The 18,468-nt window shown below is 40.0% G+C and overlaps 1 protein-coding gene across 10 annotated transcripts in view; it reads left to right on the top strand.

Moving 5' to 3' along the window:
* MTA3 (metastasis associated 1 family member 3) overlaps positions 1-18,468 on the top strand; it is a 193,920-nt gene that overhangs the window by 108,646 nt on the left and 66,806 nt on the right. For all 10 annotated transcript variants that reach the window (XR_004428358.1, XR_004428357.1, XR_004428356.1 and 7 more), the window contains exon 9: positions 11,241-11,429. Coding sequence is in view for 7 of the 10 variants with exons in the window: in XM_033175888.1 (XP_033031779.1) it covers positions 11,241-11,429 (189 nt within the window). In the remaining 3 variants the exon portion in view is untranslated. The remainder of the gene's footprint in view (positions 1-11,240; positions 11,430-18,468) is intronic.

Raw genomic sequence — 18,468 nt, 5'->3', positions numbered from 1 at the left:
TTCATTCAGATTTGTTAGTTGTCCCAGTAACGTTTTTTATGGCAAAAGAAAAAAAAATTCTGGCCCAAGATCTCCTTGTGAATCACTTATGACATTTAGTTGTTGTATCTTCATAGTCTCCTTCATTCCTGAACGACTCTTTAGTCTTTCTTTGTGTTTTATGACCATGGTATTTTGACGAGTGCAGGCCACTTATTTTGTAGAATGTCCTTCATTGTGGGTTATGGTTATAATTTGATTTATAATTAGAATAAATTTTTGTTCTACTTAAGTCCATTTTGGTCAGTTATGTCCATCTAGGAGATTATATATTTCCCCCTAAATTTTCAAATTTGTTAACATAATTTTTATAATATTTTAAAAGTTTGCTATATTTGTAGTTACAAATAGACGTTCATTCTTGTTATCGTTTATATGTATCACATCCCCTTTTTTTTCTTGATTGTTTTGCCTGATGTTTCTTTATTAGTTATCTAAAAGAATGGGAACTTAATTTTGTTAATTTAAAAACATGGTACATATTCTATTTATTTTTACTCTTATTTTCTTCTGCTTTTCTTTAGGTTTTCTCTAATATCTTTTGCTAGCCCTTTAAAGACCTTTTTAAAATTCATTACTTTTCATGATAAACATATAAGATTGTAAATGTCCCTCTAGTTATCACCTTGGCTGTAGCATATATCTTTTAGTATGTAGTATTTTTATTATCATTTGGTTCTAAATATTTGCTAATTTGCCTTGTAATTTTTAATTTAACTTGTGAGTTAATTTAGAAGGAAGTGTGGCTCATCCACCTATTTTAATTGCCTTTGAGAATGTGGTCAGAGAACATGTGTGCTACCAATTTTTTCCATGTCTTGAGATTTCCATTAGGGCCTGGAATAGGATCCTCCCCAGTATTTTGTTCCCTGGGCCTTACTGACTCTGGCAACATCAAGTTCTGATTCTTGTCACATCAGACTAGTGAAAAAGGGAACTTGCTGTTTGACTGTATTTCACCATATAGCAGTCTAGATAGTATCCTCATGATAAAGGCCAAGGTCAGTGTGGAAGCTCAACTATTACACTTTTCAGAGGGATCGTCACCTCTCCTTGCCTGTATTGGTTCTCCAGTGTCTTCACACAGTTGTTTTCATATATTTGTCTGGTTTGTGCCAAGAATCACAGCCAGGTGGCAATAACTTTTTATTATGCTCATAGTAAGTTTGGAAATGACATCTAGGGACATGGGGTCACTCTGACCTATTGTCCCCTGTAGCTTTCTTGTGATAATAATAAAAAAGAGCCAGGTATGTTGGTGTACACCTGTAATCACAGGTACATGGGAGGCTGAGGTGGGAAGATCACTTAAAAGCTTGAGGCCAGGAGTTTGAGACCAGCCTGAGTCAACATAGTAAGTCCTCCTCTCTATTAAAAAAAAAAAAAAAAAAAAAAAAAAGGCCAGGTGTGGTGGCTCACGCCTGTAATCCTAGCACTTTGGGAGGCCAAGGCAGGTGGATCACTTGAGGCTATGAGTTCGAAACCAGCCTGGCTAACATGGTGAAACCCTGTCTCTACTAAAAATACAAAAAACTTAGCAGGGTATGGTGGTGGGTGCCTATAATCCCAGCTACTTAGGAGGCTGAGGCACGAGAATCTCTTGAGCCTGGGAGGTGGAGATTGCAGTGAGCTGAGATCGCGCCACTGAACTCCAGCTGGGCCACAGAGCAAGACTCCATCTCCAAAAAAAAAAAAAAAAAAGTAATCAAAAGGTACACACAAGAGCATGACTCAGGGTGTCTTTTAGGTTGATTTGAGTGAATGCCAGCTAAGTCTTAGCAAGTTTGTTGGATGAGGGATTTTGTTATATCTATGCATTAAAGCAAAAATTGAAAGTGGATGGCACACTTTTTTACATATAAAAAACTTTTTTTTTTTTTTGACAGAGTTTGGCTCTGTCACCCAGGCTGGAGTGCAGTGGCGCAATCTCAGCTCACTGCAACCTCTGCCTCCCGGGTTCAAGCGATTCTCCTGCCTCAGCCTCCCAAGTAGCTGGGATTACAGGCACACACCATCATGCCCAACTAATTTTTGTATTTTTGGCAGAAATGGTGTTTTGCCATGTTGGCCAGGCTGGGCTTGAACTCCTGCCTCAAGCCATCCACCCCCACCCTTGACCTCCCAAAGTGCTGGGATTACAGGTATGGGCCACTGCACCAGACGTGCATATGAAAAGCTTAGTCCATAACAGTTTGAGGTTTACTCATGAGAGTTTATTATCATCTTCCTCTGCTTGGAAAAAAAACCATGTGGTCGTTAATGTTTAAATAGATGTGATATTCTGAATGCTGTAATTCCTGTAGGAGGTATATATGTGAAGTTTTTGTGAAATTGTAACTGAACAAATCAATACAAATGGCCCTTGACTGAGGATGTTCAACTTAACAATTTTTGTTTTGTTTTGTTTTTTACAATGGGTTTTTCAGGGTATTAAATGCATTTTTGACTTATGATATTTTCAACCTATGATGAGTTTGTTGGGACGTAGCCATAAGTTGCAGAGCATTTGTAGTTAGTATTGAATATAGTATATGTGTATCAGTTAGCTGTTGTCATAATACTGCGTTTTACAGGTTGGGTTCTCTGGAAGCAGATTCTGATAGCAGTTTTTATGCGGGAAATTTATTAGGGATTACCGTTGGGGTCAACACTTGTGGAATAAGAGGGAAAGAGGCAGGATTGGCTAGTGGGAGGAGGTGGATACAGTCGAATGAAGGCCTCAGCTGACTCCAGCTAATTTGTGGCATCCCAAATCAGGGTGAAAAGCTGGGCCTTTACAGCCTTGCATTATTGGATGCAAGTTGTTCCAGGAAGGGTGGGTGGACTTTCACGATGAATTGTTCTTGAATTGAAATAATTCCAAAAAAGATCAGCAGCTGAGGACTGTCTTGTTCACAGCACTTCTGGCAACTGAGTGAATTAAGTTCTTTATTCTCAAAGAGGAAAACACATCTATTACACTGCCCAAATTTCGGTGGCTTATAACAACAAGCATTGATTTCTGATACACTCATCTGCAGATTATCTAGGATTCTGCTGAGCTAGACTGGGCTCTAATGTAGGTGCCAGCTATAGGTTGGGTCTGGATCTGCTCCACGTATTTCTCATCCTCCATGGACAAAACTCAGTAACACAAGAGGGCAAGGCCAAATTTACAAACACTTGTCAAGGCTCAGTTATGTCACATATCCTAACATCTTGTTTGCCAAGCAAGTCACATGGCCAAGCCCAACATCAGTGACCAGTGAAAGAATACTCTGCTGTGGAGGTGTAGGATAGGGAGTGAATATTTGCTGAACAGTAGTCCAATCTACCCATAGTGTGGTTCTGCTTAACAAAAGATGAGAATTCCATTGCCAAGATTTCCTTGTCAGTCTTTCTCCTAAAATACTGCTTTTTGTCATCTCCATCTGTTATGAATGAGATGAAATGTGACAACACCTTCACTGCTTTTTGGCAGAGAGAACAGCTTGTGCTGGGTTTCTTTTGATTTTTACAATTTAGATTTGAATGGATCGTGCAGTGTGTATTGGTATCTCTATTGAAAACATGGTATCTTTGCAAAGTATTTAATCTGGAGGGAAGACTTTTAGTTTAGTTTTCTTCTTGTCTTTTTTTTTGTTTGTTTGTTTGTTTGTTTGTTTGAGACGGAGTCTCACTCTGTCACCAGGCTGGAGTGCAGTGGCCCGATCTCAGCTCACTGCAACCTCTACTTCCTGGTTTCAAGCAATTCTCCTGCCTCAACCTCCTGAGTAGCTGGGACTACAGGCATGCGCCTCCACACCCAGCTAATTTTTGTATTTTTAGTGCAGACGGGGTTTCACCATGTTGGCCAGGATGATCTTGATCTCTTGACTTCATGATCTGCCTGCCTTGGCCTCCCAAAGTGGTGGGATTAGAGGCGTGAGTTACCACGCCTGGCCTAGTTTTCTTTTTCTTTTTTTTTAAATATAGGCACTCAACTCTGTGCTCAGCTAATTAAATTTTTTTAATTAATTAAATTTTAAAATTAAAAAATTAATGCCAAGACTGGTCTTGAACTCCTGCCTTGGCTTTCCAAGGCCTCTCAAAAGCTCTGGGATTACATGCCTGAGCTAATGTACCTGGCCAACTATTTCTTTTCTTTTCTTTTCTGTTTTTTTTGGAGACAAAGTCTCACTCTGTCACCCAGACTGGAGTGCAATGGCATGGTCTCTGCTCACTGCAACCTCCGCCTCCCGAGTTCAAGCGATTCTCCTGCCTCAGCCTCCTGAGCAGCTGGGACTGCAGGTGCGTGCCACCATACCCGGCTAATCTAGTAGAGATGGGCTTTCACTCTGTTGGCCAGGCTGATCTCAAACTCTTGACCTCGTGATCCGCCTGCCTAGGCCTCCTAAAGTGCAGGGATTAACAGGTGTGAGCCACCACACCCAGCCTCAAAATTCTTTTTCTTATTTTAAATTGAGGTGTACATATGGTGACATATATAGAGTGCCCTACAGTTTGTTACACAGCTTAACATTTTTACCTGTGTATATATTCGTGTAACCATCACTAGATGGTAAAGAACATTACCAGTGTCTCAACAGCTTCCCTTCTGTTCTTCTCCAGTTAGGAAATCATTATTCTGACTTCTCTCACAATCAATTAGTTGTTCATTTTTTCAGACTTCTCTGGCATTTCAAATTTGTATTACCTTACTGATAAACCACAAGTCTTTGGTCCTGTGTTATGTGACTGTCTTTTCTTAACTTGTTTTCTTTGTTTACCCTACATCTTTTCTACTGGATTTTGTCTCTTCTGTTATAGAAACTGTATTCATGTAAAGCTCTTAAGGGTAAAATTAGACTACATAAAGTCCATTCAAAAGAAACTTCTGTGTATATCAGAAAGATGGGGTTTGTATGGACTTCTAGCACATAATATGATCCTCTGGTTTCTTTTATGAAGTTGATCAGTTTCAAAGGAATTATTTCCTAGTAACTCCAGAGTGTACATACCTGCTGAGTGTTTACTTTTTGCACATTCTGACCTTTACTGTACTTTCCTTTGGTCTGTGGTATAAATGTGTGCTTTGGAGGTTTCATAGCTCCTGGTCAACAGTAATTCCAATGTATTCTTTGTCATTTGATTTGAGACAGTACAGGAGCTCCTCCTCTGAAAGCAAATGGTTCCTTCAGTGTTCAGGAAGACAAACTGAACACTAAAGAGTAGAATCTTTGAAACAACGAATATAATCACTTTTTGTCATAATCACTTGATGAAGGCTAATATACTACTTCGGTTCTTTGAAGCCTTATTAGGTAACAGCCCATCATCATTTTAAAAAGTACTCTTAAGAAAAGCAATTTCATTCATTTAACATGAACACAAAACTGAAAATCCATTCATGATTTGAGTGGTTGGTGTAGTATCAGTTGAGAAAAATGTGCTTAATTCTGTGACTGGTTTCAGGGCCCCTGTCCCAGCATTTTGGGAGGCCAAGGCAGGCGGATCGCTTGAGCCCAAGAGTTGGAGACCAGCCCGGGCAACAGGGCAAAACTGTCTCTGCTGAAAATACAAAAATTAGCTGGGCATTGTGGCATGTACCTGTAGTCCCAGCTATTTGGGAGGCTGAGGTGGGAGGATCACCTGAGCCCAGGAGGCAGATGTTGCAGTGAGCTGAGATCATGCCACTGCACTCCAACCTGAGCAACAGAGTGAGGCCCTGTCTCAAAAGAAAAAGATACATTATATTTTTATTTTGAGGAATGTTAGCATTTTTGAATATCTTTTAATCTTTTAGTTTTGTCATTTTTTTTTTTTTTTTTGAGATGGAGTCTTGCTCTGTCACCCAGGCTGGAATGCAGTGGCACGATCTCGGCTCACTGCAAGCTCCACCTCCCAGGTTCACGCCATTCTCCCGCCTCAGCCTCCCGAGTAGCTGGGACTACAGGCGTCCGCCACCATGCCTGGCTAATTTTTTGTATTTTTAGTAGAGACAGGGTTTCACCATGTTAGCCAGGATGGTCTCGATTTCCTGACCTCGTGATCTGCCTGCCTTGGCCTTCCAAAGTGCTGGGATTACAGGCGTGAACCACTGCGCCCGGCTATTTTATTTTTTTTGAGATGGAGTCTTGCTCTGTCACCCAGACTGGAGTGCAGTGGCACAATCTCGACCCACTGCAACCTCCGCCTCCCAGGTTCAAGTGATTCTCCTGCCTCAGCCTCCTGAGTAGCTGGGATTACAGGCACGTGCCAACATGCCTGGCTAATTTTTTGTGTTTTAGTAGAGACGGGGCTTCGCCATGGTGTCCAGGGTGGTCTCAAATTCCTGAGCTCAGGCAATCCGCCTACCTCGGCCTGCCAAAGTGCAGAGATTACAGGTGTGAGCCACCGTACTTGGTCCTGATGGTTTTAAAAATGAGAGTTTCCCTGCACAACCTCTTGCTTTTTGCCTGCTGCCATCCACATAAGATGTGACTTGCTCCTCCTTGCCTTCCACCAGCATTGTGAGGCCTCCCCAGCCGTGTGGAACTGTAAGTCCATTAAACCTCTTTATTTTGTAGATTGCCCAGTCTCAGGTATGTCTTGATCAGCAGTGTGAAAACAGACTAATACAGTGTGCTCCCTCTCTGTCTCTCTTTCACACATACAAACATCTTATTGTACTATATTCATCTATTTTCAGACTGCACTTGACTATGGGTAACTGAAACCTTGGAAAGTAAAATCATGAATAATGGGGTTTACTACATTATTTTCAGAGTTTGATGTAGAAGTGTGTAAAAGTACATACTACAGCTAAACTTCACAGTCTGTCTAGTGAGGTTAGCTACAGAATGTAGCTGATTCTGAAATTTGCAGAGCAAAAGCTGAAGAACCAAGTTCTTTTTTTTTTTTCCCCAACCTCTGCTGCAGAAGAGTGAGAGGAAGTTCACTTGAAAGTTGGAAGTCAATTGTTCCATGGTTGTGACACATACAACAAAAGACTACATGTGGCCAGTGGCCTTTACTGTGGTTATAACTAGGAAATTGATCATGAAATCCCTAGTTTTATTTTGTGGAATCCAATGAGTGCATGATCTCAGCTCACTGCTACTTCTGCCTCCTGGGTTCAAGCGATTCCCCTGCCTCAGGGGCCTCCTGAGTAGCTGGGATTACAGGTGACTGCCACCACACCCAGCTAATTTTTGTAGAGACGGAGTTTCACCATATTGGCCAGGCTGGTCTCAAACTCCTGACCTCAGGTGATCTGCCTGCATTGACCTCCCAAAGTGCTGGGATTACAGGTGTGAGCCACTGCATCCAGCACCAATGATTGACTTTAAGTGAGATGTCAACCCTTGTTAAAGCATTTATTTACTGTACCTAAACATGTTTACATGTTCTAAATACTGCTATAGTGAACAAATTCATAATCTATACACTTATTATCTTGGTTAATACATCACTGTGTGTGTGTATATGTACATATACATACATATTAGTGCATACTTTTGCTAATAATGTTTTCACTTTAATAGATATTAGTTGATATTTGAGCTCTCCTACAGTCTCCTACCAGATAATGAGGGATCACTTAAAAGGTATTTTTTAAAAAAATACAAATAAGAAAAGATCTTTCACATACATTCTCATTTGACCCTCACAGGCCTCTGAGGTAGGCAGCATGGATATTCTTCTCATTTAACAAACAAGGAAAGTGAGTCTCAGCAGTTAACTGATGTGGTGCCCCAGGTTCTACAGTTAGCAAATACTTTGTATTAGTATCAGTCTTTGACCTAAAAATTCAGCACCCAACTTCCCCTTGTACTTGCCCTACCTACTTCACAGGAATAATGAAGGTAAAATGAATTCAAGGCTAGAAAAATACTTTGAGAGAAACATCACTGCGATTATACTTAGAAAGTATAATTTTCCAGGATATTATGGCTCACTCCCCTTCTCATCCCAACTTGTGCGTGAACCCCAGATTTTATGTTGCCTTTGTTCTGTGCTCAACTAAGCAACTAAGTAAGGCAGGGAACAGTGTGATTCTGTTTAAAGTTATATAAGTTACAATTGGTGTAACTGCTATCATTAAGCGAATTGAAAACAGCACAGAAAGGCCAATGTGCAACTAGGCTTCACTAAAGCACAGAGTGAAGCAAGGAAAGATGATCGGATAGGGCATGATAGCCTAGAAGGAAAACGTGGTGTCAGATTTCTGACTGGCACACGCAGTTACCTAAGGCACAGTGGTGGCAAAGAAGAGTTATTTGTTCCACATTATATAAACAAGAACAGAAAATTAATGGGAACCCATGCAGAAGCATCTTGTGACACACAGATCTCTCCAGCTGCCTACAGGAAATATAAACAACAGTGTCCTCTTCATTTTAAAGAATGGCTGTACCTGTGCTTATTTTTTAAGCTACACCAAGGATTACCTCCAAGCTAAACTTCATTGGCAAAAATACAAACAGCACCATAATTCCTCATCAGACTAATAAACAAAGTATCTTTTAAGGTAATGAATTAGATGGATGTGTTTAGTTTTTTTTTTTTTTTCCACTTTGGATTCTTCTGCTTGAAGATTCAAAACAATTTATATTGAGTATTTATAGATGATTCTAAGTGTGTTTCTAATAGTAAACTGTGATACGTGAATGTAACATATTAAAAGAATTCTGTAGCATCTGTCTATAAAAGATTATGTAATATACAAACTATTCAAGTTATACAAAACCATTTTTTAGTGTCTTTTCAACCGAGAAGAATTCTATCCTGCACACTTCACCTGAGGTGGTTCATATTTATCTTTCATTTCTGTCAATTCTAGGGAAAGCAGTTCTATTTCTGGATTTTCTGGGATAGCAACTCCTAAGTGATGCTTTAAAAAACCAAAGCAGTATTAGGTTTCTCTGGTTCTTTTCTAAGGCTACCAGCACCTTCGTTCAGCACCCCGGAGCCCTAAGCACCTCCAGAACTGTTTGATCTTGGAGTTAGCAGTGTTCTCATGGGCCATAGTGACAGCTGCAGTGGCGTAGCTGGCACTGAGACCTTGACTGGTGGCGGGCTTGGAGATGCATAACTTATGCCAAAAGCTAAATTTTTAAGAGTTCTATTGTTGCATAGAAGTGAAGCTATCCCCATTTGTGAAATTTTTAATAAATAGCAAGAGATACATTGTGTAAAAGGTACAAGACTTGAAGTTCATGTGTTAGAAAGTCTGGGTGGGGTTGAGAGGTGGGGAGAAAAACAGAACTAGTTCTCATTTGGGCAAGAATTAGATCACTTTGCAGCACCTATGAGCTAATCTGCAGCATAGGCGGAGCTGATTGTGCTGTTTTTCAGTTTTCCTGTTATACATACAAGTACATGTATGTACATGCTATGAATGACTCTCTTTCCAGTAGGAAAATAAAAGGTTTTTCAAAACTTGAAGTTTTAGAACCTAGTTATTGTTCTGATTGGAGGAAAATGCCTTCTTTATTTAAAAATAGGGCATCACTCTGTTGCCCAGGCTGGGGTGCAGTGGCACGATCTCAGCTCATTGCAGCCTCAACCTTCTTGGGCTCGAGTGATTTTCTCATGTCCGACTCCTGAGTAGCTGGGATTACAGGCAATATGCCACCATGCCTGTTTTTTTTTTTTTTTTTTTTTTTTTTTGTGATGGGGTTTCACTGTGCTGCCCAGGCTGGTCTTGAAGTCCTGGGTGCCAGTGTTCTGCCCACCTTGGCCTCCCAAAGTGTGAGATTATAGGCATGATCCACTGTGTCTGGCCAGAAAATGCTTTTTAAGTAAGCTAGACCTAAGTTACTTTTGCAAAAGTAACCTTGAGCCCAGGAGTTCAACGTTACAGTGATTGTGTCTTCTATCTTTTCTCCTTTCAAATTGTGCTTCAAATCACTCTCCCTTGAAATATATAAGAAACCCACAGTGGCCTTGCTGTTCCGTGCAAGTCTGGCCATCTATTCTTTGTCTTCTACAACCTCAACCAAGTTACCATATTAACATGAATATGTAACTTTGTTTTGTTTTGCTTTTTCTGTGCAGCATGTTTATAATTTTGTCTTAAACATCATACTGTGTTCCATTGTTTTCTTTCCATGTTAGTACGTGATTCCTTAACCCAACCTGAGAATTTTTTTTTTATCACTCTCTGATACATAATCTGTATATGTTTCCCTGGTCAAGGATGGCTGTGCTGTATACCTTGCACAAGAGCTGAAGTGACTTTGATATTTTTATCAATTTTTATTTTTTGAGGTAGGCTGTCACTCTGTTGTCCAGGCTGGAGTGCAGTGGCATAAGTCACAGCTCACTGCAGCCTCAACCTCCTGGGCTCAAGCAATCCTCCCACCCCAGCCTCCCAAGTAGTTGGGACTATAGGCGTGCACAACCAGGCTTGGCTAATTGTTTATTTTTGTAGAGAGAGGGTCTCACTATGTTGCCCACACTGGTCTTAAAACTTCGGGGCTCAAGTGATCCTCCCACCTTGGCTTCTCAAAGTACTGGGATTACAGGCGTGAGCCACCATGTGTGGACCGCCTAGACTTTCAAAGTTACAGTGAGCTATGACCATGCCACTGCACTCCAGCATGGGTGACAGAGCAAGAGCCTATCTCAAAAAAAAAAAAAAGGTAAATAAATAAAAATAAAAGAGACTTAATCCTAGTGTTTTGGGAGGCTATAGTGGGAGGATCACTTGAGCCCAGGAGTTCAAGACTAGCCTGGGCAACATAGCGAGACCTCTGTCTCTATATAAAATAAAAAAAACTAACCAGGAATAGTGGCATATGCCTGTGGTCCTAGTTACTCAGGAGGCTGAGGCAGGAGGATTGCTTGAGCGTGGAAGGTCGAGGCTGCTGCTGCACTCTAGCCTGGGAATAGAGGGAGACCCGGTGCTCCCCTCCCCCCACATGAGGGTACAAGTCTGCATTTTCTTTTTTTTTTTTGAGACGGAGTCTCACTCTGTCGCCAGGGCTGGAGTGCAGTGGCCCCATCTCAGCTCACTGCAAGCTCCGCCTCCCAGGTTCACGCCATTCTCCTGCCTCAGCCTCCCGACAAGTCTGCATTTTCTAAAGCAATAAATGATATCTTAAATAATTGTTTAGTAATCTGTTTAAAATTTTGTTAAAAATAAGTATAAGTATATTGTTAATTAAGTGCATAATATATTTTAGTGTTTCTATTCTTACATAATGTAGCATGTTTGCATTTCTGGTTGATATTTTCTGTTCATTTTGTTTCTTTAGTTTCACGCTATGGATACATTGTATAGACACAGCTATGATTTGAGCAGTGCCATTAGTGTCTTAGTACCACTCGGAGGACCTGTTTTATGCAGAGATGAAATGGAGGAATGGTCAGCCTCTGAAGCTAGCTTATTTGAAGAGGCACTGGAAAAATATGGCAAAGACTTCAATGACATACGGCAAGATTTTGTAAGTAGAAAATTATGAGTAAAATAAAATGTTGAGATGGGAATATTCTGTTTTAGAAATCTGGTAAACCTTACAGTATTCATTTAGCAAGTTTGTAACTTTTATCTGCTCAAAGTAAAATGAAGGCTAGTCTTGTAAAGGGAGAAATTGATAATTATTCAGAGGACTAGTTGTATTAAGACCCACAATATCAGGCCGAGTATGGTGGCTCACGTCTGTAATCCCAGGACTTTGGGAGGCCGAGGTGGGTGGATCACGAGGTCAGGAGTTCGAGACCAGCCTGGCCAATGTGGTGAAACCCCATCTCTACTGAAAATATAAAAAATTGACTGGGCGTGGTGGCACGCGCCTGTAGCCCGAGCTACTCAAGAGGCTGAGAAAGGAGAATCTCTTGAACCGGGGAGGTGGAGGTTTCAGTGAGCCGAGATCGCACCACTACACTGCAGCCTGGGCGACAGAGCAAGACTCCGTCTCAAAAACAAAACAAAACAAAAAAAACCCCACAGTCTCAGCAAGTCCTGTGTTCTTGGTGTAAACCTTGGCAATATTAATTTATCCTATTTACCTCTCTCTGAGTTCCGAATTAAAATATGGTCAGCTTTTCTTACCATTTGCACTAAACAATCTGATATCTGCTTTTAGACTAGTTGCTCTGCTTTAAGCTTTCTGTATTTTTCTAGTTGTCTTACTAATTGTTGAGCCTGAATTTGATCCGGACCCTTAATGAAATGACCTCTGCCAAGCACAGTAGGAGATTTGTTTTATGGGCTTTTGATCTTTGATTCTTAATGATACAGAGCAATGATCCCCAACATTTTTCGCACCAAGGACCAGTTTTGTGGAAGACGGTTTTTCCATGGACTGGGAGTGGAGGGAGGTTTCAGGATGATTCAGGTGCACTACGTTTATTGTGCAAGTGCACATTTCTATTATGATTACATTGTCATATATAATGAAATAATTATATGACTCACCATAATGGAGAATCAATGAGACCTCTGAGCTTGTTTTCCTGCAACTAGACAGTCCCATCTGGGGGTGATGGGAGACAGTGACAGATCATCAGGTATTAGATTCTTATAAGAAGTACGCTACCTAGATCCCTCGCGTGCACAGTTCACAATAGAGTTTGCGCTCCTATGAGAATCTAATGCCGCTGCTGATCTGACGGGGCAGAGCTCAGGGGTCAATGGGAGTAATGGGGAGTGGCTATAAATACAGACTAAGCTTCGCTCGCTTTTCCACTCACCTCCTGCTGTGCAGCCCAGTTCCTAACCAGTTCGTGACCCAGGAATTGGGGACCCCTGAGTATCCTATGTATATCTTTTATTATTAATTTTTTTTTTCCCTCAGCTTTACTGAGGTATAATTGACAAGTAGAAAATACATATTTTCAAGGTATACAGTATGATGATGATTTGATATACATATACATTGTGAAATGATGACCACAATTAACACATTCATCACCTCACTTATTTACCCCTTGCAGTGGGGTAAATACCAGGTCATCTTGTCTACTATAGTATGTACTGTGTTTTGTCTTTGTGTTTATGGACTTACTGTCTTTAGTTAAACTTACAGTTTCTTTGAAATGGTGAAACTTCCATTTGAGATTTTCATAAATAGCTTTCTATGAAGTCATCCTTTATTTTAAATTACAAAAATAGAATCTTTATAGACTATTACGTATTTGATGTGAGTCAGTAGCCTGCCTTTTATGTTGCTGCATCTTTACTGAATTGTTTGACACAAAGTTATTACTTACCAATATGGGTTGATAAATTAAATCCCTGACATGGTAATTAAAATGGTTAGTATCACTGATAATTTGTTCTTCTGGCAAAACTTCACTCATACTTAACTTGTTACATGCCATGATTTAAATTTGTAGGATGCACAGCTGAAAATTTAAAATGCATTGGCATTTAGCTTCAGATGGTCAGAATAACATAATAGTGCAATGTTATTAATATAACAGTTATAATAGAGCTACAGCTACATAGAAATTGCAAAGAATAAAACCTAGTGAATCAAGTCTACACTGTGAGGCTGAATGAAAATTCAAAAAAAATAAAGCAGCCATAAAAAAGGATGAGTTCTTGTCCTTTGTAGGGACATAGGTGCAGCTGGAAACCATCATTCTCAGCAAACTATCTCAAGAACAGAAAACCAAACACCGCACGTTCTCACTCATAGGTGGGAATTGAACAATGCGATCCCTTGAACACAGGAAGGGGAACATCACACACCGGAGCCTATTGTGGGGAGAGGGGAGTGATAGCATTAGGAGATTTACCTAATGTAAATGACGAGTTAATGGGTGCAGCACACCAACATGGCACATGTATACATATGTAACAAACCTGCATGTTGTGCACATGTACCCTAGAACTTAAAGTATAATAATAAAAATAAGATAAATAAAACCTGCAGATCTGATAAAGGAGTAGGAGGTGAGAAACACTGAAAGTGAAAATACTTTTCCCTGCGCCGAATGTAATACCTTATTCTATGTTCTAGTGGTATTTACTGAGTACCTGTAACATGCCAGGCCTGCAAAAAGGCACTAGGCATGCAACAAAAATTGAATGTGGTCCTTGCTTCAAGGAATTAATTCATAGTTAAAATCAAGAGATTGAAATATACCCCCAAGTAAAATATAATTAATTATTTCTGTCAGTACATAAACAAGTATATAGGAATATTAAAAAGGATTCAGTGTGCCAAAGTGGGAGAGGCTTGATGGAGTTAACTGGCATTTCTGCTGGGTCTCTAATAGGTAAAGAGAGAAAAGAGCAGATAGCAAGGTAAACACTGAGGCACTTAACACAGGACTAGAAGATAACTCTGTGAACTGTAGGTTAGTGCAGCATACTTGAACATGGAGGCTGGCATCGGTATCAGATAAAATTAACAATGAAAATGAGTATAATAGTAATAATACTGTTAGATGATTTTGTTGTTGCCTTTATGATCTAACAAAATTACAGATTTGTAGCATGGTATATATTAGTTTTTCTTTTGTTTTAACCTAGCTTGTTTGAATAGAAAGCTTATTGAAACATTAAGTACTAGGGAAGATGAAGAAATACACATCAGATTGGGCCTCCAAGATTGTGACTTTAACAGTCACACTTCAGAATGGGCCAGCTAAGGATACTGCTGTCCCTGCTGTGATTAGAAACCTAACTGCTGAAGTAGGAAGCTACCGTTCTGCCTGTGGCTCCAATGTGCTGTCTCTCCCTCAAACCCCACCAGCAGGGTGCCTTTAGTACCAAATCCGTCTATCTTGCCAGTGCATCTATGGTGCAACCTAAATTATACCCAGAATCTTAGATGCAAGGGAGTCTGGGAAATGTGGATTTTAACCCTGGAGACTGCCCCCTAGGTGGTGGTTGTTGGAGGACCAGTCCATGTTAGATTTGTTGTATTTTGGAGACTGGAATTGGTTACTTGTGTCAAGTAAAAGAAACAGGATAGAATGTCAGAATGTTAAACTGCTCAAAGGGTTTTGTGCTTTTTGTGGTGGTTGGTGTTTTTAAACTTATCATCCCCTCTTTCCCTCCATACTTATAAAAGTAACATATAAACAGTAGAAAATAAAATGCAAATAATGTTATTTCCTATAATGCCATCACAGGTACATGATGTTGTTGGGGCAATGTATTTCTTATGACATGAAGTTTTAAGAAGTGTCCTTTTAGAAATTGTCAGGTAGTGTATGCAACAAAAAGTCTCCTGGGCCTCCTCTGCTTAAATACTAGACCTTTACCTGAGCACTGAGCAACTGTGTCATAATGGTGAGTTTTTTAAAGTGATTTCATCCCACTACCCAAAAGTGATCATTGATTGTTTTCTGCTTCCAGTGTCTTAGCTTTCCCAAGTGAATGAATATATTATTGTGTATTTGTACATTTAAGAACAAATTGTGTAGAAAGCACATATTTGGGTGTAGATATTTTTATATTTAGTGTTTAGTGATAGCTTTATTCCAAAGCTTAGTTTAACTTATTTCAAAATTTATACACAGTAAAATTCACTCCTTTACAGTTTTTTACAGTTAAAGTTCTGTGAGTTTTTATTAATGCATACTCCCATAACCACCACCACAGGCTGGGTGTGGTGGGTCACACCTGAAATCTCAGCACTTTGGGAGTCTGAGGCAGGAGGATCACTTGAGCCCAGGAGTTCAAGACCAGCCTGGGCAACATAGTGAGACTCTGTCTCTTAAAAAAAAGAAGAGTCTGGGCGCAGTGGCTCATGACTCTAATCCCAACACTTTGGGAGGCCGAGGTGGTTGGATCACTTGAGGTCATGAGATCGAGACCAGCCTGGCCAACATGGTGAAACCCCATCTCTACTAAAAATACAAAAAAATTAGCTGGGCATGGTAGTGCAGGCTTGTAATGCCAGCTACTCGATAGACTGAGGCAGAAGAATCACTTGAACCCAGGAGGTGAAGGTTGCAGTGAGCTGAGATCACGCCACTGCGCTCCAGCCTGGGTGATAGAGCAAAACTTCATCTCAAAAAAAAAAAATTTAAAAATGCTGGGCATGGTGGCTCACACCTGTAATCTAAGCACTTAGGGAGGCTGAGATGGGCAGATCACTTGAGGCCAGGAGTTTGAGACCAGGCTGGCTAATATGGCAAAACCCCATCTCTACAAAAAAATGCAAAAATTAGCCAGGCCTGGTGGCACATGCCTGTAGTCCCAGCTACTCAGGAGGCTGAGGCACGAGAATTGCTTGAACCCAGGAGGCAGAGGTTGCAGTGAGCCGAGATCACTGCACTCCAGCCTGGGTGATAGAGTGAGACTCTGTCTCCACAAACAAACAAAACTCATCACCACAATCAAGACACAATACAGTTCCATCACCTCTTCCGTAAAGTCTTCCCTTTTATAGTCAACGATACCCTAGCCCTAACCCTGGCAACCACTGATTTATGCTCCATCCCTATAGTTTTGCCTTTTTCTGAACACTGTGTAAGTAGAATCATTTAGTAGTATGTAACTTTTTAATTTGGTTTATTTTACTTAACATAATGCATCTGGTATTCATCAGTGTTGCTGCATATATCAGTAGTTCATTTTCATTGCCTATTCCATTGTGTGAATGTACCACAATCAGTTTATTCATTCACCTGTTGAAGGGCATTTGAATTGTTTCTGATTTTTGATGATTATGGGTAAAGTTGTTGTAAACATTTTGTATGCTAGTTTTAGTGAACATAAGTTTTTGTTTCTCTTGGGAAATACGAGCCGTGGGGTTGCTGAGTCTTACATGATAACTGTATGTCTAACTTTATAAGAAATTACCTTTGTTAGCTTTATAACATAATCAGTGTAGCCACACTGAACCACGTTTTCCAGAATTCCCTTCCCGGTATGTTGCCCTTTAGGGTGGGCCATGAGAAATTCTAGTGCAGGATTTGGAGAACAGAAATGAAGCACCAGCCATTTTTGTAGCTCATATGTGTTCTCATTTATCTGCTGGCCCACTTTGTTGGCATGAGGCAATGTTGGGACTGCAGTTGCTCTGTCTTCCCTAGAATCTCCCTTCATCGTCTCTGACTCCAGGGCAAGGTGTGTGTTTGTGTGTTTAGCACCATGAAGAAAGCCTTGGTTTCTGCAGAACATGCGTACCATCAGGGTCAAAGGCAGTCGCTACTTACAAGGGTTTTTCCCATCCTTATAGGCTCCAGCTTGTGCTGTCATATTTTGCTAGTTTGAATGCAATTGATACAGCCACTTTGGAAAACAGTTCGCTTATCAGTCAGGATTTAGTTAGAGAAACAGGACCACTAAAACAGATGTGGCGTGATCATAGCTCACTGCAGCCTCAAACTCCTGGGCCCAAGTGATCCTCCTGACCTCAGCCTTGCACATAACTGGGACTACAGGCATGTTGTGCTACCATGTCTAGCTAACTTTTTTTAAATTATTATTTTTTATATAGATGTGGTCTCACCATGCTACCCAGGCTGGTCTCCAACTCCTGGGCTCAAGTGATCCTCTTTCCTTGACCTCCCAAGTTGCTGGGATTACAGGTGTGAGCCACTGCACCTGACACATTATTGTCATTTTTAAAAAAGCCATTATAATAGGTTTGTAGTAGCATTTCATTTCGGTTTTAATTTGCGTTTTCCGTAAAGACTAATGATAAGCATCTTTTCATGTGTATCATTGCCCATCATATGTCCTTGATGTGAAATGGTTTTCAAAATCTTCTGCTTATTTTAAAAGAGGGCTTTTTTTGTTTGTTGATTTTGAGAGTTTGTTATGTATTTTGAATTCAAGTTTTTTTTTTTTTTTGTAACATTCTCTCCTAATATGCAGCTTTTATATATTCACCTTGTACTCTGCAGCCTTGTGAATCTCTTGCAGTAGTTATAGTCGGTTTTTTTTGGTAGATTCTTTGGGACTTTCTACATAGATAGTTATGCTATCTGCACATAAAGGGCAGTTTTTGTTTTTATTTCCCATCTGTATGCCTTTTATTTTTATTTATTTTTGCCTTATTGCACTGGCTAGTATTTCCAATGCAGTGTTCAAAAGAAATGGTAAGAGCAACATCCTTTTCTTGTGCCTGATCTTAGGGGAAATTCATTCATTTTTTCACTATTACATGTGAGATCAACTGTAATTTGTTTTATTTTTGTATGTGTCTTTTAATGATGAGCAAATTCCTCTCTATTCTTATTTTCTGAGAGTTTTTAAAAAAATCATGAATGATGTCAAATTTTGTAAGATGTATTTTATGCATCAGTTGTGATTATAGGATGTTTATCTCTTTTGATATGGTGAATAACATAGATTAACTTATGATTACTGAAAACAACCAGTGTTCCTGGCTGTCAGTTCCACTTGGTCATGAGACATTGTTTTAATAAAATGCTGAATTTGATTTCCCAGTATTTTGTTAAGCATGTTTGCATCTGTGTTTTTGAAATTTATCTTTTTGAGTTGACAAACTAAGACTTAATATACGTTTATTGTGTGGAACATGTTGTTTTGAATCTATGTTAATGATTAAT

Source organism: Trachypithecus francoisi, unplaced genomic scaffold, assembly GCF_009764315.1.
Source record: "Trachypithecus francoisi isolate TF-2019V2 unplaced genomic scaffold, Tfra_2.0 Lachesis_group17, whole genome shotgun sequence".
NCBI lineage: Eukaryota > Metazoa > Chordata > Mammalia > Primates > Cercopithecidae > Trachypithecus > Trachypithecus francoisi.
The sequence above is the reverse complement of the archived record's forward strand: the minus strand, read 5'-3'. Positions and strand labels throughout refer to the sequence as shown.